Source organism: Peromyscus eremicus, chromosome 13 (genome assembly GCF_949786415.1).
Source record: "Peromyscus eremicus chromosome 13, PerEre_H2_v1, whole genome shotgun sequence".
Lineage (NCBI taxonomy): Eukaryota > Metazoa > Chordata > Mammalia > Rodentia > Cricetidae > Peromyscus > Peromyscus eremicus.
This window is the reverse complement of record NC_081429.1, coordinates 20,914,288-20,941,635: the sequence shown is the minus strand read 5'-3', so window position 1 is coordinate 20,941,635 and position 27,348 is coordinate 20,914,288. Positions and strand designations below refer to the sequence as shown.

Sequence of the window (27,348 nt, the reverse complement as noted above, 5' to 3'; positions counted from 1 at the left end):
TGAGACTCTGTCTTTAAAATAAATAAATAAATAAATAAATAAATAAATAAATAAATAAATAAATAAATCAAAGGACTTTGTTGTTTGTTTTTAAGGGCAGTGTGTCACTGTACAGCCCGGAGTTGGCCTTGAACTAGCCCAGCCTGGCCTTAACCTTGGAATCTCCTTGGCTCTGACTTCTGAGGATTAGGGTGACAGGTGTGCATCACAGCATTTGAACAAAGTACTTTGTGTGTACTCTGTCTAGAAAAGGAAAAGCAGCCAACTTGAACATTTCTTATGCTTGTCTCTCGTAGTGAAACCACTTCCTGTGGGGGGTTGATTAAGTGAGCTGTTGTTTCTTTCAGTGTCCCTGCCATACAGAATAGATCAGCAATTCGTCTTACTAAACGGTCTTATTAATAAAAATCCCGAGCCAAATAGTGGGGTGAGATCAGAGAAGCAGAAAGAAGCCAGCCACGTTCTTACCGCTAGGAAATCCTCAGGCGAGAGAGCTACTTCCTGTATACCCATGCCTATATACACCTTTCTGTGTTCTGCCATCTTACGTTCTTTTTCCGCCCAGCTACATCACTTCCTGACTGTCTATACAGACCTCCAGATCTCTGTGGTTAGTGATGGGATTAAAGGTGTGTGCCACCATGTCTGGCACTGTTCCCAGTGGGGCCTTGAACTCACAGAGATCTGGATGGGTCTCTGCCTCCCGAATGCTAGGATTAAAGGCATGTGCTACCACTGCCTAACCTCTACGTTTAATATAGTGGCCGGTTCTGTCCTCTGATCTCTAAATTAACTTTATTGGGGTGCACAAATAAAATATCACCACACTCGACACAAGAACTATCTGATTACAAACAACATACAATTACAGTTAGTGAGCTGCTGTTATGTGAGTCATTAAATGTTATTTCAGCCATTGTAAATGCTAATAACATGACATATATGAACTGTTCTTGTATAGTTATATGACTTTTGTAATTTGTTATTGGTGATTGATTGGATAGAGTGCAGTTTAAAAATAAAGGTCTTATGTTGAGTAACAATTAAAATGAAGCCCTTTACATTGATGAGTTCTTTTTAAAAATTATTTTTTAAAGATAGGGTCTCTCTACACAACCCTGGCTGTCCTAGAACTAACTATATAGACCAGGCTGGCCTCAGACAGATCCGCCTGTCTCATCCTCCTGAGTGCTGGGCTTACAGGGATGCACCACTACACCCAGAGATGAGTTGTTTTTTTAAATTGTATTATTAGTACTGTTCTGTCTGAGACAGGGTCTTACTCTATAGCCCAAGATAGCCTGAAACTTGCTATGTTGCTCAAGCTGGCCTTAGACTTGTAGCTCGGCTTCAGACTGCTTGGATTACAGGTACCTGTGTCTCTCTTGAGACTCTCTGGTTTTCACCTGCTGTGCCTGAGCTCCGAGAATCTGGGATGTACCTTGTGATAGAAGACCAGGGTTCTTGGTGTCTGTGATGTTCTGATTCTTGGGCAGTGTGTGCTGATGCTTTTCTTTCTTCCATGCAGGTGATGGATAGGTAACAGAGAAGACCGCTTCCCTTTCTTGTCAGGGCATCAGCATGACCGAGTGCTTCCTGCCCCCCACCAGCAGCCCTAGTGAACACCGCAGGGTGGAGCATGGCAGCGGGCTGACCCGGACCCCCAGCTCTGAGGAGATCAGCCCTACAAAATTTCCTGGGTTGTACCGGACGGGTGAGCCCTCGCCTCCTCATGACATCCTCCATGAGCCCCCGGATATAGTGTCTGATGATGAGAAAGACCATGGGAAGAAAAAAGGAAAATTTAAGAAAAAGGAAAAAAGGAGTAAGTACTGGTTTTCATTTTGTTTATTTATTTAAAAAATCTGTAGCTGGGCGGTGGTGGCCCACACCTTTAATCCCAGCACTTGGGAGGCAGAGGCAGGCGGATCTTTGTGAGTTCAAGCCCAGCCTGGTCTCCAAAGAGAGTTCCAGGAAAGGCGCAAAGCTACACAGAGAAACCCTGTCTTGAAAAACAAAAACAAAAACAAAAAAATAATAATAATAGTTTTTATTGAATCTTTGGGAATTTCACATCATGCATCCCAATCCTACTCTTTTCCCAGGCCTTCCATGTCCACCCTCCACCCTTGTAGCCGCTCCCCTCAAAAGTAAATTTAAAAAAATGAAGTAAGGGGCTGGAGAGATGGCTCAGAGGTTGAGAGCACTGACTGTTCTTCCAGAGGACCTGAGTTCAATTTCCAGCACCCACATGGTGGCTCACAACCATCTATGATGAGATCTGGTGCCCTCTGCTGGTGTGCAGGCATACATGCAGGCAGAACACTGTATAGTAATAAATAAATATATCTTTAAAAAAAAAAAAAAAAACCCAAAACATCTTGTGGACCCCTCTGGGCAATGACCTGCTCCCCTGTCAACCACAGTGTTGTGTGATGTACCATTCTGCTCCTCCACCACATTCTCATTTGTTCATTGTACTGTTGTTGGAAGTTGTGGTGTATCACACAGTATACCCTTTTGCTCAAACAGCTTTGTGAATGTTCATTGCAGTTAGTCATCAGGCAAGTTCAAAGCCTCTGGCTCCTGCTATGGCATCAATACTGGACCCTCATGGAGACTCAGATGAGGATCCTGCAGCTGTGGACCCAAAGGGCCGGCCTTCACTGGCCCCAGCAGCTCCTAGATGGGGAGGACGTTAGGGTGGGGCCAACTCGAAGCCCTGGAGCTAGGCCTGGCCGGCAGCTGAGTTGGTCCGCCTGCCAGCTTTCCCACAGTTCGAGTCATCAGAACCAGCTCCCTACAGGTTTTCTTTATGCTTTTGCTATAATGACATTTTGCCTCAGCCTCTTGAAGGAACAGACACATGCCAGCACATCGAGCTTGGTATTTTAGATACGCTTCTGCCCTAGTCACCTGCTCCCGTTGTCTTCTGGAAATAGTCTAGGCGGACACTCCTATTTGCCGTTTCTGTTCTCTGTGTTTCAGGGTCTTCGTTTTTCTTAGCATCACAAATAAAGACACCCAATTTCCAGAAATGGTGAAAGTTTTCCAGTCTATATTTTAAAAGTGGTGGCTCAAAATAATGCATAAACAGTAGAAATTGGAATTTTACCCAGAGAGTTACCCTTTAAGATTTGTGGTCATGTGGGCACTCATATTGGAACTGTGAAAAAAGCTATTGGTCCTAGCATTCCATTCCAGGTGCCTCTTCCTAGGGAGGATCAATTGCCTAATTTTGGCTGTTTGGTATGTTAAAAGCAAATAAAGTGATTTAAATATTACTTTAAAAAATCCATAGTGTTTTAAAATTAATTGCCTGGGAAGTATAACACACAGATTTATGAATGCTATGCAACTTGATAGTAAATTGGACTGTGTAAACACCAAAGGGACCTGGAAATCAATGATTGAAATGCCCTGTCCTTTCACGGCCAGTCTGGTCTACACAGAGAGTTCCAGGACAGCCTGGTCTATACAGAGTTTTAGTTTTCAGCTTCCGTGAACATTATTGTTGGCTTTGGTTTATATGTGCTGCATTTTGTTATGTGTGTACCTGGGTGTAGAATTGTGCACTCACAGGCTTTGTGCCTTTCAGCTTCAGTAAATCATGCAAAAGATTTTTCCAGAGTGGTGGTACCAGTTTTCACTTTTCCACTGATGCTGTTTCCCCGAGTAGCCTTGGCTGTCCTGGAACGACTACATAGACCGGGCTGGCCTCCAACTCAGAGATGGACCTGCCTCTGCCTCCCGAGTGCTGTGGTCAAAGTCCTGTGCCACCACTGCCTGACTTGCCCTTACCATTTCTGCCATTCTGATTAGTAGTGCCAGGTTCGTGGTGTTTGAGTTAAAAGGTAACTTGTGAATTGCTTTTACTCTGTTATAAAGTAACTTGTAAAGTAGTTGGCTACTGAGAAGAGGAGTTGTGGCTATTAAAAAAGAACAGTAAAGTAGGGCTGGAGTAGCTCAGCAGTTCAGAGTGCTTTCTGCTCTTCCAGGGGACCTGCGTTTGGTTCCCAGCACCCATAACCTTATAACCACCCATGTAGCTCCTGGGGACCTGATGCCCTCTTCTGGCTTCCACAGGCACATGTAGCACACACTGATGTGGACACACACACATAAAATAATACTATGAAAAAGTTCACCGGGTGTGGTGGCGCACGCCTTTAATCCTAGCACTCGAAGGCAGAGGCAGGTGGATCTATTTGAGTTGGAGGCCAGCCTGGTCTACAGAGTGAGTTACAGGACAGTCAGTTATGTAGAGCTATAAAAAAAGCCAGGCGCAGTGGTACATACATGCCTATAGTTGAACTGTTCGGAGGCTGGTGCAGGAGCATTATCTGTGCCCAGTTTAAGCCAGCCTAGGTAACATAGTGAGATTCCGTCCTAAACAAACAAACAGAAACAAAGCAAACTGGCATTTCTGAAGTGGTGTTAAGGCAACTATAGTGTCTTTGTCAGAATGCAAAAATTCCTTCTAATGTGTCAGCCAAAGTGAGGGAATAATCACATTCAGGCTCCAGAAAGGCTAGGAACGGGAGAGAGGGAGAGCAAAGGGTGACAGAGGAGTAATTGGAGCACATAAAAGCTGTGCCTCCAGTTAAGGGACCAACAGGCAGGTTAGCTGAGCAGCAGCAGCAGCAGCAGCAGCAGCACACGCTCTGTCCTGTAGGAGTCTTCTCATCAGTGCTCTCTGCTCAGTGCTTCCTGGGTGTTCATGCTTGTTTCTCAGAACTATGCATGCATGCATGCGTTCACTGTGAAATACAAAGCTGCTTTCCTCTCAGCATTGGTTTTGCAAGGACAACTGCTCTCTGTTGCCCTCTTGTGGTCATTAGATGCCACCACACCATTGTTTCTTTGCTGGTTTTCTGGAGGCCCCCAAGGTGAAAAGGTGCCTCTGCTGCCAGGTGGCACCTTTTTGTTCTTTTTTAGGAAGCATGTGGACAGTTGACATTAGAAATGTAATTTATATCTACTGCATTTCTTTGGCAGCTGAAGGCTATGCTGCCTTCCAGGAAGACAGCTCTGGGGATGAAGCCGAAAGTCCGTCCAAGATGAAGAGGTCCAAGGGAATCCACGTGTTCAAGAAGCCCAGCTTCTCTAAAAAGAAGGAGAAGGATTTTAAAATCAAAGAAAAACCCAAAGAAGAAAAGCATAAAGAGGAGAAGCACAAAGAGGAGAAGCATAAAGAGAAGAAATCTAAAGACTTGACGGCAGCTGATGTTGTTAAACAGTGGAAGGAGAAGAAGAAGAAGAAAAAGCCAATTCAGGAGCCAGAGGTGCCTCAGGTCGACGTGCCGAGTCTCAGACCCATTTTTGGTGTTCCCTTGGCCGACGCGGTCGAGAGGACCATGATGTACGATGGTGTCCGGTTGCCCGCTGTCTTCCGAGAGTGCATAGACTACATGGAGAAGCACGGCATGAAGTGTGAAGGCATCTACAGAGTTTCAGGTATCGGGGACACACGTTTTGCTTGGTGGTTTAAAAAAATTAACTTCATTGTTAAGTAAGGAAAGAATGTTAACTTTTTGTGAGGAACATTTTGCCTTGGATCCTAAACCTTATCACTTCCTTGGTCCTTCCAGTTGCCCTAACTCCGTCCGCCATGTTTGGTTTTCACGCTGTCTCCTTCCATTAGGATTTACTCCGAGGTCCTTCACAGCTCGCAGCAGCTGGGCAGAATGAGGCGTAGGGGCTGCATCACCTGTCAGGATGGCGCGCCAAGCCTTGTCTCGACTTCTTTCTAAGCCTAGGCCTAGGTGGGGAGGCTGAGATCTGTGTGAAGGAAGCTTCTCAGCCAAGAGATACGACTAAAGACACAGCCTTGTTATGTGTTTCCTTAGCCTGACTAAAGATGTGAACTGTTATTTCTAAGTAGCCGGGCCCTAAATGTGAATGCTTTGTCAGCTACATACAGCTATTGTGAGTGTCAGTGAAACTGATGACCCACCCGTTCATCTACATAGAGTTTATGTGGACCATTGTGGTCAGAATGTGTTTCATATTGGATATCTAAAATCATATAATTATTATATGATTATATAATAACATATATATATATATAATATTCAGAAGCAACATATAATTATTCAGAAGTTCTCCAAAGCAGCATGAGTTTCGTGCTAACATGGGATTCAGGTCCCAAGCTGGACGGTGGCTATACATCAGTCACTGTGTTCCCATAGAGGGCTATTTTTATGAAGTCCTTTGACCACACCTCTCTTCACGGGTGTGTGTGTGTGTGTGTGTGTGTGTGTGTGTGTGTGTGTGTGTAAGTCATACACATTTAGAACAAGGAGAAAGATTGAGCAAGTTTTGTACTTAATTGGTTCATATCCTTTTCAGCAGATAGAGTTGATATTTGCGATAACGTTGATATGACCCAGTAGATAAACTTCTGCGTTGCTACTGTTTATAGAAAGTAAAACACACAGTGTATTGAAATGTATAATTTCTTGCTTCCATATAAAATTAAACACAGACTTGCAAATTTGATTTTAAGCATTTGTTATGTATTGAAATGTTTTGAAGGTTTCGACAGTGATAGAAGCTGTTTCCCACATGATCTTGATAAGCATGAAGACATTTGGAGGATGGGGTGCAAGTTTCTCCGAAAATTTTCTGTAGCTTTCTTCAAAGAACCCTTTTGTTTCTGACCTGTTTTTGATATTTGCGTCTTTTGGATAATCACATCGTTCCTAATAGATTGTCTCCTGTTTGTGAGAGCAGTCAGTGGTTCCCACACTGACTCCGTGATGGAGCAGTGGAGCTGTGTCTCCTCTCTGCCCTCCTTGTCTGTACGAGGGATTTCACCCAGGGCCCTTGCACACGCTAAGCTATGGCTCTGCCACTCAGCTGTATCCACAGCCCCTCAACCCTGGCTTTGCCGTTTGAATGCCTATCCTGTAATGGTTTTTTGCTGGAGATTTTTGGTTCTCATAAGTTAGTTCCAATTAAAAACTAATGTGAAAGGGGCTGGAGAGAGAGCTCAGCTGTTAGGATCACTGGCTGCTTTCCAGAGGACCCTGCTTCAATTCCCAGCACCCACATGGCAATTCACAACTCTCTGTAACTCCAGTTTCAAGGGATCTGACACCCTCTTCAGGCCTCTGGGCACCAGACATGCACTTGATGCATAGACTTATGAGGCAAAACACCCATACACATATAAACAAACAAGTAAATGCTAATATGAAACACAATTTCAATAATTTTCTGTATTTTATTGTTTTATAAATTATTATATAATAATTTTATAAATTATTTTATAATTTTCTTCATTATACTTTCTAGATTAAAGTGTACCTTTATATGCCAGGTGGTGGTGGCTCACACCTTTAATCCCAGCACTCAGAAGGCAGAGGCAGGTGGATCTCTGTGAGTTCCAGGACAGCCAAGGCTACACAGAGCAACCCTGTCTTGGGGGAAAAAATGTACTTTATTCTACTGTATTTCTCAATGGAATTCCTTATTTGAAGTTTCTAGTTTTTAAAAGACAAACGTTTTTATAAAATTGTCTGTGGGGAGGAATAAATGAAAGGTGTGTGTGGTGGAGCATGCTTATGAACCTGGTACTCAAGAGGTAGAGGCAGGAGGGCTGTGAGTTGTTTAAGGCCAGCTTGGGCCACAACATAGTGAGACCTTCTCTCCCCCAACCATGGCCAGCAACATAACACACGAGAGTGAGAGGTACACTCTGACAAGAGTCGCGGTGATAGTTGCTCTTAATCTTGTTTTATTCAGATTGTTATAAGAAAAATGGAACTTCTTTTCTCTCTCAAAATAAAGACCGTCGAAATAAGACATGCTGCTATCTTCATAGTTAGTGCCGCTGATTTAATTTTGTCAATCTAGGTAAGGAACAGACTTTTTATAATGCCATTGAAGATCTGCACATACGGTGGAAATGTCAAGTCCAGATGTGAGCATCAGATTGATTAAAGTGTTGGGATTAGCCGACATCTGCACTTGACACTGGCGGCTCTAATCTGTGGCTTGCTCTGTGTAGTTGGTCTGTAGTTTTAAGTTTTAAAGAACCCAAAGCTGTTATGATCACCGTCACTGAATTATGTCGCTTAATACAAATGGGACTGAAGACGTAAAATCTGAAGTAGATATGTTACTTTTTCAGGGCAATATGAAGAACCAAATGGTTGTATTTTAGAAGCCCTGACTCTATTTTCTTGTTCTAGCTTGGTTCAGATTAAGAAAATACTTAAAGAATTCAAACTTTAAAATGGAAGTTAGATGGGTGTTACATGGTGGAGACAGTTTGCAGTGAGTCTGTTAAGCTAGGAAACTTTGTTTTACATTACAGAAGAACTCTTATTTACAAAGCAGCAGCTGGCCTGCTGACCTGGGGATAAGCTACATGTGAGAGAGCTTCATTTTACATTGTCTGTCTCGTGAGGAGGTAGAAAGTTGGCTTCCTATGTACAGTGTATATGCTTGGATTATAGCTTCATTTCCCCCTGAATTTTTATCTAATTGCCATTATTATTTAAATTTTTTCCTGGATTAAGCATATTTTCCTAATATACCATGACTTCTGGGAATACTAAGTTTTGCAGTTTGGGTTTTATGTGCTTGTGTTTGTTGGGAGGTTCTGTGACTCATATGCGGTCCTGATTCCTTTCAGGAGGGCTCTTCCTTAGTTCTGAGCAGGGTCTTGCTATGGAGCCCAGGCTGGCTTTGAACTGGCACAGTCCTCGTGCCTCCGTGCTGAGATTGCAGGGGTGAGCCACCACACCTGGCTCCCAGAGGTAGTTACTGGCAGTCCCAGAGTCTCTGCGGCAGGTGTGTAGTGGTAAAGAAAGCATGTCTGATTTCTCTCTCTTCTCAATTTCATTTTCTAAGGAATCAAATCAAAGGTAGATGAGCTAAAAGCAGCGTATGACCGAGAGGAGTCTCCAAACTTGGAAGAATATGAGCCTAACACTGTAGCCAGTTTGCTGAAGCAGTATTTGCGAGACCTTCCAGAGAATTTGCTTACCAAAGAGCTTATGCCCCGTTTTGAAGAGGCTTGTGGGAGGACCACGGAGATGGAGAAAGTGCAGGAATTCCAGCGCTTGCTCAAGGAACTGCCCGAGTGTAACCACCTTCTGATTTCCTGGCTCATTGTGCACATGGACCATGTCATCGCAAAGGAGCTGGAAACGAAGATGAACATCCAGAACATCTCCATAGTGCTTAGCCCAACCGTCCAGGTATGAGTCCCTTTCGGTACTACACTGGGAAATTAGCGAAGGAGTCAGCTGCTGAGTTGTGTGTGAGACAGTGAATCCAAGGAGGTGAATAATGGATAAGCCTGACAGAGCATCTTTGGTTTCCCTTTGTGTGTGTGTGTGTGTGTGTGTGTGTGTGTGTGTGTGTGTGTTCAGGCCTGACAGAGCATCTCTGGTTTCCTTTTGTGTGTGTGTGTGTGTGTGTGTGTGTGTGTGTGTGTGTGTGTGTTCAGGCCTGACAGAGCATCTCTGGTTTCCTTTTGTGTGTGTGTGTGTGTGTGTGTGTGTGTTCAGGCCTGACAGAGCATCTCTGGTTTCCTTTTGTGTGTGTGTGTTTTTTCAGGCCTAACAGAGCATCTCTGGTTTCCCTTTGTGTGTGTGTGTGTGTGTGTGTGTGTGTGTGTGTGTGTGTGTTCAAATTCCTATGTGGGAATTGCATGTGTGTGTCTGCACATGTAGGTACATGCATACTTACCTGGAGGTTGTAGGACAAACTCAGGTATTGTCCCTTCGACACCAACCATCCACCTTTTTTTCTCCTTTAGACAGTTTCTCCCTGGCCTCAACTGACAAACAGGCTAAGCTGGCTGGGCAGCTGTCCCTGCCTCCCACTGGGATTGCAGGTGTGTGCCGCCATGTGGGTTAGGGAGGCTGCACTCAGGCCTCGGTGCCTGCATGACGGGTGTTTTATGACTAAGCAGTCTTCCTGGCCTCCTGTCCCTCATCACTACTCAGGGATGCTGTCAGAGACTGTGTTTGCCTTTACAGTGAACGATATTTTACTGTGTCAAAAAAAGGGAGACAATAGGTCTAATTTTTTTTTTCTTTGTTTTTGTTTTCTGAGACAGGGTTTCTCTGTGTAGCCCTGGCTGTCCTGGAACTCTCTCTGTAGACCAGGCTGGCCTCGAACTCACAGAGATCTCTCTGCCTCTGTCTCCCAAGTGCTGGGATTTAAGGTGTGTGCCATGACTGCCCGGCTCTAATCTTTAACTGAACCCCCTCTTTTGGTTGGTATGTGAGGTCCTGACTGTGTGTCATTGTTACTATTATAAGAAGTTATTTTCTCCGACTAAAGATTTTTTCATTAGTTAGTGGTTTTGAAAACAAACTTTTTTTTTTTGTTTGTTTGTTTGTTTGTTGTTTTCAAGTCAGTTTCTCTGTGTATCCCTGGCTGTCCTGTAACTCACAGAGATCCGAATGCCTCTGCCTCCTGGGATTAAAGGCATACACCATTACCACCCAGGGAAACAGTTGTTAAATTTCTCAGATAAAATTTTTGTTAGCCTGGGTTTCAGAATTTGGTCGATACTACATTGTTACTCAACATTGCCATAATGTGATGCTTTTACCACAGAAGCTCCAGAAGGATTTTAAGAGAAAGTTTGAGCAGGAAAAACCTGTCTTCTTTTAGTTGTTCAGCCATCCTGCAGTCCTGGCTTCTGAGTCTGGGAACATCCCGGAACACTGGTGCCTGTGTCCCGAGAGGCTGCCAGCTCTGTGCATACCCCTGAAGGTGCTCCACCCCACCTGTGTGTGGAAAGGTCTTAAAAAAATGGAAATGCTCTCTAGAGAGTTAAAACCGGTTAACGGGTGACTGGAGAGTGCAGATGGATGGTAGTGTGTGTTGTATCCATTAAGTCAGGCTTTCGTATTGCCTTCTTAAATTGATCATGAATTAGGAAAGCACGTGTTGTCCCTCCTGTGGAGAATTCCCTCTTCTGTGTCCAGGATTAAAGGATGCGCCTGTGACTGATGCAGATGGAGTAAAGATGGCTTCTGCAGTTTTCTGCAACTCTGAATCTGTTTTCTACAGATCAGCAACCGTGTCCTGTATGTGCTTTTCACACACGTGCAAGAGCTCTTTGGCACTGTAGTCCTAAAGCGAGCAACAAGACCTCTGCGTTGGTCCAACATGGCTGCAATGCCCACACTGCCAGAGACCCAGGCAGGCATCAAGGAAGAGATCAGGAGACAGGTGTGTACTTGGCCCCGCCCTTCCGCCGCCCCGACCCCGCCTTCTCTTTACCCTTCCCTGCCTCCTTCTTCACTGGCCCACAGGGGCTGTGGACATGAGGTGATGAGCTCTAGTTTATTGAGTAGTGGATCCTGTGTGCCTGCCTCCACCTCTTGGTGCAGGTTGTGGTACACACTCAGTTCTGTGCAGGCCTGGGGATGGAGCCCAGGCCTTATGCAAGCATTCTGCTCCCCCCACTGAGCTCTGCCCTGGCCTGGGAGTGTGCTCTTCATGGCACAGCTTCAGCTGGCCTTCCTTCACACCATATGAGTAAACAACCATGGTGGAAATGCCATAGGATTTTAAACTGTAAGAATTGGTTTGAAGTTCCTCTGCTCATTCCTGACATGCCAATTTTAGGCAAATTGTTAACTTTCTTAAGCCTTGGTATTCTCATTTTAAAATGAATGAGCTCTGGAATTAATGTGGGAGATAATACATGGGAAGGACTCAGCCCACGGCCAGGATCTCAAAAATGTTTGCTTTTCAGCCGGGTAGTGGTGGCGAATGCCTTTAATCCCAGCACTTGGGAGGCAGAAGCAGGCAGATCTCTGTGAGTTCAAGGCCAGCCTGGGCTACAGAGTGAGTTCCAGGAAAGACTCCAAAGCAGAGAAACTCTTGTCTCGAGAAAAAAAAAAAAAGTTTTTCTAGACAAGGTGCTGTTATCCATAATATTTTACAGCTAAAATACTGGAAAGGGGAGTTCAGTAATTTACTCTGTGGCATAATTTCTAGACTATGTAACTAAGATTTAGCTCAAAACCTGAGTTTTCCCATAATGCTACTTTGATGTCTAAAAGAAACCCAGTAAGTAAGTGTGTGTGTGTGTGTGTGTGTGTGTGTGTGTGTGTGTGTGTAGGGGGAGGTGGAGAGACTGAGGCTACCTTGGTAAGAATAAAAAGCTTGCATACATTGTGTTTGCATGAACATTATCACATGCCTGTTTTTCTTCTGTCTGCTGAGTTCTCCTTCTCAGTTGCTATGAGGAGGAAACAGTCAAGGATGTGAATTAATTGCTATTGGACCACTAGGAACAAATGAATGAGGGTCTAGTTCCCAGGTAAAGCAAATGAGGATGGGTTTGTAGGTCAACGGAGTTTTTGTGGGAAGAATAATTGTCGCTGCTATTTCTCTTCAGAGAGCTGGTTCTTCATCATAGAAGCTGCATGCGCTGCTTTTCCATAAGACACTGAACAGCATTCATGTGTCCTTTTGTTTTCTAGGAGTTTCTTTTGAATTGTTTACATCGAGATCTGCAGGGCGGGATAAAGGACTTATCTAAAGAAGAAAGATTGTGGGAAGTACAAAGGATTCTGACTGCCCTCAAGAGAAAACTGAGGGAAGCTAAAAGACAGGTGAGTTACTTACTGTCTTACAGCCTGTGTCTAGTAAAGGTGCTAGTGTGGGAGAGTCCTCTTTACACTGCTGTGTGGCAGGCTTTCTCGGACGGCCAGCCCCCAAGTCATGACACGGAGATATAGTAGTTACGAGTGCTCGGCCTTGTCTTATGCTGCCCCACTAGCTCTTAGAACTGAATTTAACCTGTTTCTTCATCTGCGTTTTGCCTTGGGGCTGTTTACCTTTCTTTCATTCTGTCTGTCCTACTTTCCTGCTTCCTTTGTGTCTGTCTGTCTGGCAGCTGCCTGGCTGGCCCTGGATGTCTCCCTCTCTTTCTCCCTCATTCTCTCTCCAGCCTAGATTTCTCCTACTTATTCTCTCTGCCCGCCAGCCCCGCCTATCCCTCTACTGCCGAGCTATTGGCTGCTCAGCTCTTTATTAGACCAATCAGGAGCCTTAGGCAGGCAAGGTGAAACAGCAGCACATCTTTACCTAGTTAAACAAATGCAGCATAAACAAGTAAACACCTTTACATAGTTAAAGTAAATATTATGCAACCTAAACAAATGTAGCATATTTTTACATCATTAAAATAATGTTCTTTTAAAAGTAATACATACTTGTTGATGTTAAATTCTGTGGTGGGAAATTCATTCACATAAATGTTCTTATTCTGTGTTGTTCACATTTTAGCTTGGTATAAATCAAGTGTTTCATTAAGTTTAGAAAGTTTTTTTTTTTTTTTTTTGAATTAAGAAGGTGGGTTTTTTTTAATTTCCTACCAAGTTTGTGTCTGTAAACAGCTTTCTAAGGGTGAGGAGCAGGCTGGGTGTGAGACCTTGGAGACTGCAGGGAAGTTTGAGTTTTGAATGGGAGTGCAGGGATGAAGGCCCAGGAGGATTCCGCACAGCAGGGGAAGAACTGTGTGCAGCTGCTGCTGCTGTGTAAGGAAGACACAAGTCACTCTCGGGACTTTGTCCTAGTTCAGTGTGTGAGGCTTGGTTCTGGACTCAGTTTCCTGGGCACACCAAAGCTAAAATACACATCCCTGGGAGATCTCGCAGTCACATGCAGATCCCTGAAGAAGATTTAAGTGGCTCACTCCACAGACCTGGAGGGTGGAGTGGTGGGTGGTTGCGATGGCTCCATTTCAGGACAGCCACCTGCGTCCTTTGCTTCAAGGTTACGGGCTCTGTTGGGAGCAAGTTGTGCTGCGCTCAAACCCGCCTTTAACCTGCCCTTCGGGTGTCAGGACGTGTGGTCTAGCAGGGGCCTTTGCATAGCCTGTTCTCTCCAGCTCACTGGATGGTCTGTCTCTTGTTTCCTGTGTCCTGTGGCCTCTTGTTTTTAAACAGGATCTCATGTGACCTGTGATACTCTCAAAATTGTTGTACAGCCAGGATGACCTTGAACTTGATCCTGCTGCCTCTACCTCCCCAGCTAGATTCCAGGCGTGGGTCACCCTGGGTCACCTGCCTGGCTTTGGGCTCAGGTCCTAGTGACTAGCTAGCTGCCCAAGTGTCACAGGGCAGGTTGCAGCTGTTGGTCGTAGGGCATTGTCTAGCAGCCCTGGTATGATGAGTCCCTGACTTAGAGCATGGCTAGTGGAGGTTTGGCTTTTGTTTCTCTTAGTTGTGCATCTATTTTGAATAAAAGAACATGGCTTCTTTTATTCATAATAAGGGCTATGGAGACGACTCTGTTGGTGAAGTGCTTGCTTTTGCAAAAATAAGGACTAGAATTCAGTCGGCAGCACCCACATAAAAGCCAGACACAATACTTATGCTGTGACCCCAGCACCCACATAGAATCCATATGCAATACTTATGCTGTAATCCCAGCACCCACATACAATCCACATTCTGTGACTTATGCTGTGATCCCAGCACCCACGTAGAAGCAGATGCTGTGACTTATGCTGTGATCCCAGCATCCACATAGAATCCACATGCTGTGACTTATGCTGTGATCCCAGCACCCACGTAGAAGCAGATGCTGTGACTTATGCTGTGATCCCAGCACCCACATAGAATCCACATGCTGTGACTTATGCTGTGATCCCAGCACCCACATAGAATCCACATGCTGTGACTTATGCTGTGATCCCAGCACCCACATAGAAGCAGATGCTGTGACTTATGCTGTGATCCCAGCACCCACGTAAAAGCCACATGCAATACTTACGCTTGTGATTCCCGCCCTGGGGAGGTGGAGACAGGAGACTCCCTGAACTTGAAGGCCAGCTACTCGAGATGAACCTGTGAGTTCCAGGTTCAGTCCGAGACATTAGCTCAAATAAATAAGGTAGAGAACTGATTGAGGAATGACACCCAACAAATGACTTCTAGCCTGTACATACTGCACCCAGGTACACGAACACACACATTTGTGCGTGTGCACACATACACACACACAGAAGTTTGGTTGAAACCAGAGGCAGTGTGGCAGTATGAAAAGGGATGGATAGCTTCATTCTGTCAGCTTCTGTTCCCACCCACCATTCCCTCTTCTTGCTTTCTTATTTTTATCTATTTGTTTGTTTGTTTGTTTGTTTGTTTTGTAGCTATGCACCCAGGTCTAACATGTTGACTTCACTTTTGAGGGAGAAATGACTTAAAGACAGAAGTAGCATCATTCAGTGGATTAATGTCTAAAAATAAGAAAAAGTAGTATCAATTTAAACCATGATATCATCTTGGCACTTTCTTATAAAATGAAAAATGATTACTTATCATATAACCCAGAAATTTATCCTCTAAGAGAGCAACAACCCATAAGCCTTCACAAAACGTGTAAAGCGTTCATAACAGCTAAAAGCAGTGGAGCTCTTCTGGTGAGTGGATAAGGAAGTTGAGGTGCACCCAGGCCCTGGCCGTTACTCAGCAACTCCTCACATCAACACAGTAGCCAGAAGCATCTAAAAGCTGAGTATGCAGCTAGAGAGCATACTTACTGGCCGAGTCAGTTCATCTGAGTGGAGAAAGAGAGACTATAGGATAGAAAGCAGGTCTGTAGTTGCTGGGCATCAACAGAGAGTGGAGCAAAGGGGATGTTTCCTAACAGGGTGGTGGTGGTGTAGTTCCTGGATTGTAAAATCAGGCACTTAGAATTGACAGTCCTAGTAGCTCCCTTCAAGGCATCACACATGGTCCAGAAGTCGTGAGCATATTCATCAGAACTGAGCTTTTTCATAGTGCAGCCACAGACCAAGGTAACTATGTTATGTTCTTTTCTTACTTAAAGAAAATTTGTTTTGCCAGGTGTGGTGGCGCATGCCTTTAGTCCCAGCACTTGCGAGGTAGAGGCAGGCGGATCTCTCTGAGTTCGAGGCCAGCCTGGTCTACAGAGTGAGATCCAGGAAAGGCGCAAAGCTACACAGAGAAACCCTGTCTTGAAAAACCAAAAAAAAAAAAGAAAAAAAAATTAAGATTTATTAATTCGTGTATTTTATGTGTCTGAGTGCTCTATATGCATGTACACCTGCCTGCCAGAAGAGGACATCAGATCTCGTTATAGATGTCTGTGAGCCACCATGTGGTTGCTGGGAATTGAACTCTGAACCTCTGGAAGAGCAGCCAGTGCTCTTAACCACTGAGCCATCTCTCTAGCCCCCTACTTTAAAAATTTTAATTATTTGTGTGTGTGTGTGCATGTGGGTGTGGACATGCCACAGCACGCACGTGGATGAAAAGGACAGCTTCCAGGAGTCAGTGCTGTCCATCACGTGGGTCCTGGGGAGGGGATGAGCTCAGGCTGTCGGGCTTCCTGACAGCCAGTGGCTTTACCACTGAGCCACCTTGCCATCTCTATCCATATTATATACTCTTTTTGTTTGGTTTTGTGTTTGTGTTTTTTGAGACGGTATTTCTGTATCATCCTGGCTGTTCTGGGAACTCACTCTGTAGCCCAGGCTGGCCTCAGACTCACAGAGTTCCTCCTGCTTCTGCCTCCCAGGTTCTGGGGTTAAAAGAGTGCCACCATGCCCGATTCTACCCACATTGTATTCTAAGCCCAGTTAGCAGATGTCCATCCATCATGTTAGACAGCACCTGACTTGCGCTAGGGTTTTCTTTAAGTCTGGTAAGTTAGAGGGACGTTTGTTGACCGTTCACCACTTGCCGTCTTGGACAGGAGTGTGAAACCAAGATCGCACAGGAGATAGCCAGTCTTTCCAAGGAGGATGTTTCCAAAGAAGAAATGAACGAAAATGAGGAAGTTATAAACATCCTCCTTGCCCAGGTAAGCTGAACTCTTAATTTCCGAGGTCATTTATTGCTCATTTTTCCAATAGGAGCCGAACTATAGACTTTTTAAACCAGATATGTCAATTGACTCCTATGGCCCTACCCTGGGCTGTGTTTGCTGAAACATTGTGTGGAGGGGGCGCTGCCTTCCGTCCAGTGTCTTAGTCGTCTAGTCTACACGTAAGTTTATGTTGTAGGTATTTTCCTTGATTCACACCTTCATGTCAATGACAGCAGGAGAGCATATATTCCAGATTATTTTCTCCAAGTAGGTACCCCGAGGCGAGGGAAAAACGTCTGTGTGTTTAAACACGGAGGAGAAGTGTCTGTCTTGATAGCTTTTCAGTACTTACTGGAACATGACTGTGGTGGCCTCCCACTTCTCTGGAAGGATGCTGAAGCTTGTGCCTCCAGCTCCTCATCCCCATGGCAGCTTTCTTCAGGCTGGAGGACCGTGGATGCGCTCAGATAGCGGTTCTCTCCGTGTGATTCTCTGCCAGCCAGGCAGTTCAGGAATGGTTAGCTTGTCAAGTAGTTTTTCTTGTGTCTGGAGGGCATGGTGGAGTGCAGTGAGGAGAAGTGATCTGCAACCTCCCTTTCCTGCGCTGCCTTACACTTAACACTGGTACCAGCCACACCTGCTGAGGCCCGGTGAAGGTGTTGGATCCCCTGAAGCTGGAGTTATATATGGTTGTGTGAGTGCTGGGAGCTGAACTGCGTTCCCTGGAAGAAGAGCAAGTCCTCCTAACTGCTGAGCAGTCTGTTCAGCCCCAGGAAGTTGAAGCAGAGTTGACATTGGATCCTTGGTCTTGGGTGGGAGGCTCACAGGGAGCCTTGCAAAAGGCCCACAGCAGGTTCTTGCATACATTCTGTTGTTTAGAAGAGTCCAGGCACTCTCAAAATAACTGTGTGTAACTTTTCTTGATTCTGAGGAAATAGTATGGTTTTGGTTGTAGTAACTTGTGTTCAGCACCGAGCAGAGTGGGCGACCCTGGAAAGGTGGCATTTCCTCTACCAGAGCTTGGAAAGATGTTCTCCAATCGTTTCAGGAGAATGAGATCCTGACTGAGCAGGAAGAGCTCCTGGCCATGGAGCAGTTTCTGCGGCGTCAGATCGCCTCGGAGAAGGAAGAGATTGAGCGCCTCCGAGCTGAGATTGCGGAGATCCAGAGGTAAAGGAGAGAGAGCAGGACGGTTGGAAGTTTCCAGTCACGTTGTGTTTAAATATGAACAGAATTGTATACATTCCTGTAAAGGAACTGGGCATCTGAAGGCAGTCACTTCAAACTTCTTATCAGGTTTTAAAACGGCATTGGATCAGGTAGATTCCTGAGCATGGGTAGACCTCAGTGAACTGGCCACCAAGCCACAGTGAAGTTCCCTTTATCTCCTCACAGTCGCCAGCAGCACGGCCGGAGTGAGACCGAGGAGTACTCCTCTGAGAGTGAGAGTGAGAGTGAGGATGAGGAGGAGCTGCAGATCATTCTGGAAGACTTACAGAGACAGAATGAAGAGCTGGAGGTGAGTTTGGGAGGGCGACAGCCAGAGATCAGAGACTTCTAAAATGTGCTCTAGACTACCTGTGCCCTGCTGCAGACTTGTAGAGAGGAGTCCAAGGGCCTTCTTCCCCAGCGTGAAGTGTGTGTCCTTGGCTGCTTGAGGTATGCTAGCTGTGACCTTAGTGTACAAATGGACCTTTCTCTTTTGAGTCTTTAAAAGGTGAGTGAGCTTGTCCATGATCCCCAACAGCCTGGCATGGTGAGAGCCAGTGGTCAAGTGAGGGATAGTTGTCTTCTAGTCCTTGAGCCACAAAGTAGAAGGTGTGACAGAAAGCGCTGGGCAGCTGGGCAGCAGCTGTGCTGGGGAGGGACAGGCTGATCTAAGTGGTCTCCCTCCTTGTCCCAGATAAAACGCTGTCTCTTGTGGTAGGACTCAGTGAACAGAGGGATGGCTTCTTTGTTCACGGGCATCGAGCTGCCAAGCAGAGGGAAGCCATGCCCACATGGAAGTCAAGAGTTGCACAGACGCTGGGCCTAGTGCCTCCAGCCTGTAATCCCAGCACTAAGGAGGCAGAGGCAGGTGGATTTCTGAGTTGGAGGCCAACTTGGTCTACAGAGTAAATTAACAACAAAAGATATGAAAACTATTATTTCAGGGGATGGAGAGATGGCTCAGTGGTTAAGAGCACTGACTGCTCTTCCAGAGGACCTGGGATCAATTCCCAGCACCCACATGGCAGCTCACAACTGTCTGTAACTCCAGTCCTGGGGATCTGACACTCACATATACATACATGCAGGCAAAACACCAATGCACAAAAAAATAAAAGTAAATAAAATTTAAAAAATAATATTTAAGAATTGCCCATGACCTCTGCCCATCCACTGCCTGTGTGGAGGGTGGGCAGTGTTAGCGGAGGCTGCTGATGTTTGTAACACCTGTCGCTGCAGCAGTCCATCCTGGGAAGAGAGGCACAGGGAACCAGGGAGATGGCCCAGCAGCTGAGTGTGCTGCTCTGTAGCCTGAGGACCTGGGTCAGAAGAAGACAACAAGTTGTCCTCTGATCTCCATATGCGTGCACCCATGTATACATACCTGGACCCGCTAGTGATCTCAGCACTCAGGAAAGCAGAGGCAGATGGGTCTCTGTGAGTCTGAGGCCAGCCTAGTCTACATAGTGAGACCTTGTAAAGACAAAAACAGAAAAGTAGTGAGTGAGATGTGGGTCGCTGGGGATTCTGTTGTTTAGAAGACCACATTGGCACCTTAGCTTGGTCTCTTCATTTTACTCAGCAGGAGGACAAATGGCAGAATTAGCGTGGTGTTTTATTGTGCATTGTGTAGGCCCATTATTCACACAGCTTTCCCACTTGGGGCCAAAGCGGCTGCCCTGAGTCTTGCCATGTTCTTAGTCGGGGAAGAAGGGTCCAGGCACACCCAGTGTCATGACAAGGTGTGCAAGTGGGGCATAGCCTCATGTTCACCCCATCTGAACAAAGGCCTAGTCACTGACATACCCAGCAGCTCAGCATGCTGGGAAATACCACGGCAGAGAGAGGGCTCTCATGGATGGGGGCAATTGCTGCCAGAACAAAGGCTGCCAAGAGCCTGGGATTCTCGCCTCCTGAATTACCGAAACGCTGCTGAATGAGTGTGCATCATTTAGAAGTGATGGTGGTTTCCCACGGGTTTAAGTAGCGCATTTCAGATGTAGTCATAAGACAGATTTTGACATGGAAAGGAATCTCAGCTTTTATCCCAGTTCCCTCTCTTAATTGCTGCTAAAATTATCTTTGTACTCTCCTTGCAGGCTGTTCAGAAACCAGTGTAAGGGAAAAAAGCCCATTTAAACACTAAAATACTTCCTAAAACAACCGTTTCTGCGTCCAGGCAGAGTTGACATTCTCACCCATTCAGAGCTGTATTTATATGGTCATTGGCATGTTCGTGTGCATGTCCTCTGTTGCACCAGCCAGGCCGGCTAAAATAGAACTAGATCCTTCTGTGGGATGGCTTGCAGCCTATGCTCTGCCCTGATTCCTTGTCCTTCTGACCTTACTTGAGAGGTAACTGCCCCCCTTTGTCACTCCCTAAGATAAAGAACAACCACCTGAACCAGGCAGTCCACGAGGAGCGGGAGGCCATCATTGAGCTGCGTGTACAGCTCCGACTGCTCCAGATGCAGCGAGCCAAGTCTGAGCAGCAGCTACAGGAGGATGAGGAGCCTGAGAGGCGAGGGGGCCTAGGCCCACCGCCCTGTGACGGTGTCCTCGAGGTCAAAGCAGCTAAGGAGCAGGTGAAGCCCTCCCCCAGCAAAGACCGGAAGGAGACGCCCATCTGAACTGCCTCGGGCCCTGTGCATCTTACTGTAAGCGAGAGTCAGCTGACTTGGCTGCCGTACATGCTGTAGAGGTTCTCAGAGATGCTTCCTCTTGCACACGCCTGGCTCCTTGTCAGGCTCAGGCCCTGGGAGGGTGAAGCAGTGGACACACCAGGGCTTACAGGGAACACACGAGTTTCCAGATAGTGTCAGCTTATTTGAAAATTAATTTTCTCTGTTCAAAATAACTATTTTAACCCTTGAGTGGCTTCTTTTTAAACCAAAAATTGTCTTTCTTTGCTTTTTTTTTTTTTTTTTTTTTTTAAATCACAGCAGAATCAGGATATCTTTTATCAAAGGGTGGGAACCAAACCAGGTCACTTCTGCACCTGCCTTGTGGACGCTCGTGGTCTCGCCAGCCCCACAGGGTCTCTGGCCACTCTTGATTGTGCCTTCCACACCTTTTGGTGCAGATTGTTCAGTGGGGAGCTGCCTCATATTTCCTGACGGGCCAAAAAAGGCTCTCGCTGGGTGTTCTTTACCCGACTGTACTACTTCGCTTTTACAGTTCCGAATCAGGTCTGTCAGTGAGTCATCACCATGGCCTAGGGTGGTTGCAGATGGAGGTTACGGTGGAGCCTGCCACCAGACACGCAGTGTAGGCCCAGTCACTCACTGCCAGGGATCAGCAAAGGCCTTTTCACCGAGGTGGTCAGAGGTGACCACCTTGACCCTGAGGCATTAACACAAAGGATGCTTCTCAAACCAGAAACCTTTACTCAGCAGACCTCCCAGGAAAACCAGAATGATTGAGTTGCTTGCTTGGGCTAGGGTGTGCACACCTGCCAGGGTAAGCCATGTAGACACTCTCACACAGAGGTTTTTACTCATTCACATCATCTCCAGGAAGTGCTTACGGATCCCTCCGACCATCGAGCAGCGGGGAAGTGACAGCTGCAGTTGACCCTACCTGATTGAGCTTCTAGATCAAGTGGGCTCTGAGGTGTCTGGGAGGCCTGACTCTTAGGCAGTGGCCAGACTGGGTTGGCCTGTCAGATGAGTGGTCCCTGTGGGAGCTCCCCTGTGGCTCTGAAGACCAACTCCACACAGTACAGTGAGAAACACACCCACACGAGGGCTCTAGTCCCCCCAAGTTAGTATTTATTTCAGCACCTGTTGGATGCAGTGTTTTTGGTTTTGTTTTGTTTTTAAACCCTCTACCTATTGCACTGTTGTGACTTGTTGGCCATTATTTGATTTTTGTACGGAAAAAAAAAAAGCTTTGTTATAGAAATCAGCATACTATTTTTTTAAATCTGGAGAGAAGATATTATGGTGACTGGAAATATGATCAGGTGTCAAATATAAATGTATAAACGCCTTGCTGCGTCCTGTCAGACATACTACATTCATTTTATATTTGCTGGCAATATTGAAGACTTCTTTTTTGTTTGTGTAAACTCTAATTTCTATCAAGGTATCATGGGTTTTTAAAATTAGTATTTCATTACAAATGTCTCAATGTTGGGTAACTAACTTTTGCCAGGGTCGTTATTGATCAAGGAAATAAATTCAACAGCCATTTGAGAAAAAAAAAAAAAAAGAAAAAAAAAAAGCTTTTTCTTGTGCACTGTTTCTTTGAAATAGTTGCATGCCCAGCAGCTGGCACAGAGTTGGTGTGGGTACTTGAGGTGGAGAGTGGATAAGATGTTTGTTCATCTTCTGCTCCTCCCTAGTACACATGCAGACCGTGTGGTCCTGCTGTGGGCTCCCGACCTTCATCTTACCTTGCTTGCTTCTGACCGAAACTGTTTACCCACAGGCTCGGCCTGCAGTTCCTGAACTCTGACAGTTTCCTGGTGCTGTTGGGAAAGCAAGCCTCATCTTCCAGGGCAAGTCCAGGCCCATCTTGGCCCGGTTGCTGGCCTTTACAGTGGTTTGCATTTTAAATGTGAAATGAGGACTTCGAACAGTTGGCATGCTAGGGATGCACTGGTCTAGAATAAAAGAGCTTTCTCAGCCGGGTGGTGGTGGCGCACGCTTTAATCCCAGCACTTGGGAGGTAGAGGCAGGTGGATCTCTGTGAGTTCGAGGCCAGCCTGGGCTACAGAGTGAGTTCCAGGAAAGGCACAAAGCTACACAGAGAAACCCTGTCTCGAAAAACCAAAAAAAAAGCTTTCTCATTTCGGTTTTGGGGGTACTTAATCTCACAATTAAAATATCTAATATTTAAGCATGACAAATACTGGATCCTCTATTTTGTATAGTTAAACTTGGTTTATAGAAGGTCCCAGACATCCTGATGTGACAGCTAACTTCAGGGATCTGGAGAGAAGAGTGGCGAAGGATGTGGATTGATCCCACCAGGGCCCACGGCTTTTATATGTTCAGCTTTTCACTGCACACATTTATTTCACATGGGCTGGAGCCAGCTTAGAGGGCCCAGTGCTTTAGAAACAGGAAGACTTGAGTTCAGTCAGGACCTACATAAAAAGCTGGGTGTGGATTGGGGAGATAGCTCAGTCTGTCAGTAAAGTGTGTGCCGTGCACGCATGAAGTCCTGAGTGTAGACCCCTAGTATCCACATCAGAAGCCAGGAGTGGTGGGGAGCACCTGTAATTCTGCCTCTGCAGCATGCAAATAGGAGAACCCCTCAAGTTCGGTAGCTAGCTAGTCTAGGCAGTCAGTGAGCTTTGGGTTCAGCGAGAGACCCTGTCTCAAAAAATGAGGCGGAGAGTGATTGAGGAAGATGCCCAGTGCTGACATCTAGCCTGCACAGGCACACTCACAAATACACACTCACACACACCCCTCAGAAACAAACATGCCCTGGCCGGTGGGTCCAGCCAAAGCCTGGGCTTTCTCGAGCTTTCTCCAGGGCATTTTGCCGATGTTTCTGTAGTATTACCCCTGGGGTGATGCAGGCTTAGTCAGTACTCCTCAGTGGAGGCACAAATCAAAGACCCGCATCAGCTAGGTGAAGAGTGCCTAATAAGGTTACATGCTTGTAAGGTAGGCGTTTTCTCTGGGATACAGAATTAGGGAATGGTTCTAGACTACGTTAGGAGATTCGGGTAGGAAGGACCAAGAGCAGGGTCTTTACATCCCATGTGCAGGCTCCCTTTGCAGAGCAGGAAGAGGACGCTGCTGTATTCATGCCCCTCACTCCCCAACCCCAGCCTGCAGTTAGACTCTTGTTCCTGTGGTCTGGGGGCCTGGCCACCACTGGACTAGGATGACTCAGGAGGAGGTCTTCTCAGGATCACGTCCTCTGGTGATGGCTTCAGCAAAACAGTGTTGCCTTTCTCTGCTCCCGGTATGTAGTTCAGGCTGAGACCAGCTTGGTGTCTGGTAGTGCCGGTCTTCTGTTAACACTGGCTTTCAGGGAGGCGCAGGAAAGACGTAGCTTGCATGCCTTTCCTTGCCTCTAGTAATCAATTTTGTTCTGTTCATTTCTCATTGACAAAACAAAGTCCTAATTTCAAAAAGATTTATTATATTAAGTCCCTAGTGTAGGGCTTTAAGCCTTAGACTCATTTCTCCACTCAGGACATGATCGGCAAATCGTCATTTTATTAAATTTCTTGGTGACGTGCCAGGTGACAGTCAGTACAGCTCCAACATTTGTGTGTGTGTGTCGTCTTTTGTATGGATGGTGTGTGGAGACCAGAGTTGACATTAGGTGTCTTTTCTCAGTTGTTTGCCCCATTTATTATTATTAAATAGCCTTTGACATAGCAAGTAGATTATATATTTATTGAATGAATAGGGTTCCTTTGAGGATTGAATTATATATACATTTTTCAAAAATAATATTTTATTATTAGGGGATGTCATATGTATCTTGATCATATTCACCCCTTCTCTGTGTGTGTGTCCTTTTTTGTTTTAGAAGACACTATCTTATAGCAGGTGTCCTGGTCCTCTGGCTCTTAGAATCTTCCTGCACTCTCCTTCATGATGTTCCCTGAGCCTTAAGTGTGGAGGATTGCTGTGTTGTGTTGTGTTGATTGGAACAACCACTCACAGTCAGTTATCTCTGCATTTTGACCAGTTGTGGCTTTCTGCTGTCTCCACGTGCTACAAAAAGAAGCTTCTTTGAGGATCTGTGGGCAGAGGACAATAGGTAGAATGGCCCTGGTTAGGAAGTGGTCGTGGGAGGTTCCTCTAGGTTCCATGTTCTCATCAGGCATAGTTGTCTAAGTTTATAGTGCTAGGCATGTGCTAGGCACGAATCTCCGTTAGGCGGCCTGAACTCCAGCTGGGTGACCATTGGTGACCCTAGGATGCACATGCCACTGTTGCACCTTTTGGAGTACTGGCCCTGTTGGTCACTGTTGGGCTTCATTGTGTATTAGCTAGATGGGACTGTTGATAGCTTTACTCTGTTGGCGGCTGATGATGCTGACTCCATCCCAGACGATTGAGAGCCAGTCCTCAGTGAGGCGGCTTCCAGGTCAAATCCGGATGAGTTCCTGCAGATCCTGTGTTGGAAGTGTGCGATGCCTTCAGCAATAGGCTCTTAACTGTTTTCTGGGAGAGGTCAAGGGTGGCAGCAAGGCCTGTATTGTTTGGGGACCTCTTGGACTCCTTGACCGCCAACTCAAGAGGAGGTTCTCCGTGCCTGCACTGGGGCTTTTGTTAGTTATTCTGTGGTTTGGGGGATGTGTTGTCACTCTAAATGACAAAACTATAAAATGTATATGAACTTACATGCATGGAAACATGTTTTTTTTTCTGACAGTCTGTAGCCTTGGCTGTCCTAGACTCAGTATGTAGACCAGGTTGGCCTCGAACTCACAGAGATCTGCCTCTGCTTCCCGAGTGCTGGGATATAAAGGTGTGTGTCATGGTGCCTGACTCTGTATGTAATTTTGAGTAGTCTAAAACAATATTCTCTGTGGCTTTTCCAACATCCTCAGTGTTGTTATCTCTCCCCCTCTCAGGCAGGTCTCTACCCATTCTCCTTTTCATAGCGACTGTTTTACTGTCCCCTCAGGTGCTCCCCCAAAAACATGGTCTCCTTTTCCTGGTGTCTGGACACTCCAGGTATATTTACATCTAGTGATTCAGAGCTAGTATCCACAAATAAGAGGAAAACGTGATGTTTGCTTTTCTGGGTCTGGGTTACCTCACTCGGTATAATATTTTCTAGTTCCATCCCTTGCCTGCAGACTTAATTTCATTCTTTACAGTGAATAGTATTCCGCTGTATATATGTACCGTATTATTTCTTGAGATGAAATCTCATGACTCTTACTGATTCATGATTCTTACTGGCCAGTGAGCTTCTGGGAGTCTGCTTATTTGCTTCCCACAGGCCTCCGCACTGGGATTATAGTAAACTTAAGTCCTTATGCTGTGTGGCAGGCATGCCACTAACCACAAGGCCAACCTGATACCTGTCCACCCTTTTCTAAGTGGCGGTATCTATGGTCAGTACAGCTTGAGATAAGAAACCAGTGTGTTTTCCACTCAATGTGGGCCCAGGGGTTCCATCAGGGTCAGAGCAGGTGGATATGGAGGGAACAGAGTGATTCTTCCCTGTGCTGCATGCTCGGACTTCTGGCTGCTGTCTGGGGCTGTAGCCTGGCGATTCCAGGCAAGGTAGTGCTGAACATCCCAGCGCTACGTAGAGAAAGCAAGAATCCCTTCTGTGGGAGGTGTCTTTAGCTGCAGAATCCACTGGATATCGTGAATTTCTCACATAGAGATTTTAAAAATATTCACATCACTGCCCTTTGCTGTCGGACTGAGCATGGAAAGGCAGTTTATAGAAGGAATGGTTACAAAGTCCTGTGCAGGATGGGGCCCTCCATGACCCCTCTGCCTGGCTGTCACCTGACATCTCCCTAGGAGGAGGGCTACCCTGGCATGTGCTGTGTGGCATCCCTGGCCTTCATTCTGTTCACTCGGGTTTACCCTGCTGTAGGGTTACCTTGTAAAACGGAGTGCCTCCTTATGGTTGAATGTTTTCAGGGTGTGTCCATAGGACGCCAGGACGTATCCTGTATTTTGATTTGCTACATCTGGCCACTCTGCTGCAGTGTCTCAACTTGTAAATTGTCAATTGTCTCCACTACAGAGGTTCCTGGGCCTGAGCACTGCTTAACAGTCAGCTAAGTGGAGCCAGCAGTCTGGGCATCAGTGGTGTCCCTGGAACCTGAGTAGCTCTCTTGCTGTTCCCAAGGTACCTTCAGGAGTGTCTCCGGCTACTGCGGTCATGCCAGCCTGATTACTGCCAAGTGGGCTGTGGACCTGGGCACAGTGCCTTGGAAAACACTATTTGGGGGGCTACAGATAGGACTCGGGGGTCAAGAGCATTAGCTGTTCTTCCAGAAGACCTACTATCTGTAAGTAATTCCCAGGGATCCAGCACCCTCTTGTGGCCTCTGCCGGTACTGACACAGTGGGTCACATACATGCCACCATGTACAGGGAAGATAAAATGAAAACACTGATTTACTTTGAGAAAACAGAGTAAATGCTTACTAAATATTCTTTTGAGCACCGCAGGATCCCAGAATTAGAGGTTTGTGTGGAGTCTCAGCACACGCTTCCTGTGGCCCACTCCCCTGGCCGGTCTGTCTGCTGGAACAGCTGGGGCTCTGAGGTGCAGACTTACACTGATGCCCCCTTCAGTTACCAAGTCCTCACTAATTAAAGCCACAGTAACATCCCAGGAGAATTTTAATGGACAAGA

At 46.1% G+C, this 27,348-nt stretch overlaps 1 protein-coding gene across 1 annotated transcript in view; it reads left to right on the top strand.

The window, feature by feature from the left end:
• Positions 1 to 20,799, top strand: part of Ralbp1 (ralA binding protein 1) — a 45,007-nt gene extending 24,208 nt beyond the window's left edge. The window contains exons 2-10 of the mRNA XM_059278189.1: positions 1,529 to 1,825; positions 4,999 to 5,457; positions 8,863 to 9,212; positions 11,044 to 11,205; positions 12,468 to 12,599; positions 16,714 to 16,821; positions 17,876 to 17,997; positions 18,223 to 18,346; positions 20,421 to 20,799. Coding sequence (XP_059134172.1) covers positions 1,582 to 1,825; positions 4,999 to 5,457; positions 8,863 to 9,212; positions 11,044 to 11,205; positions 12,468 to 12,599; positions 16,714 to 16,821; positions 17,876 to 17,997; positions 18,223 to 18,346; positions 20,421 to 20,666 — 1,947 coding nt within the window. The 5' untranslated portion in view covers positions 1,529 to 1,581 and the 3' untranslated portion in view covers positions 20,667 to 20,799. The remainder of the gene's footprint in view (positions 1 to 1,528; positions 1,826 to 4,998; positions 5,458 to 8,862; positions 9,213 to 11,043; positions 11,206 to 12,467; positions 12,600 to 16,713; positions 16,822 to 17,875; positions 17,998 to 18,222; positions 18,347 to 20,420) is intronic.
• The last annotated feature ends 6,549 nt before the right edge of the window (positions 20,800 to 27,348 follow it).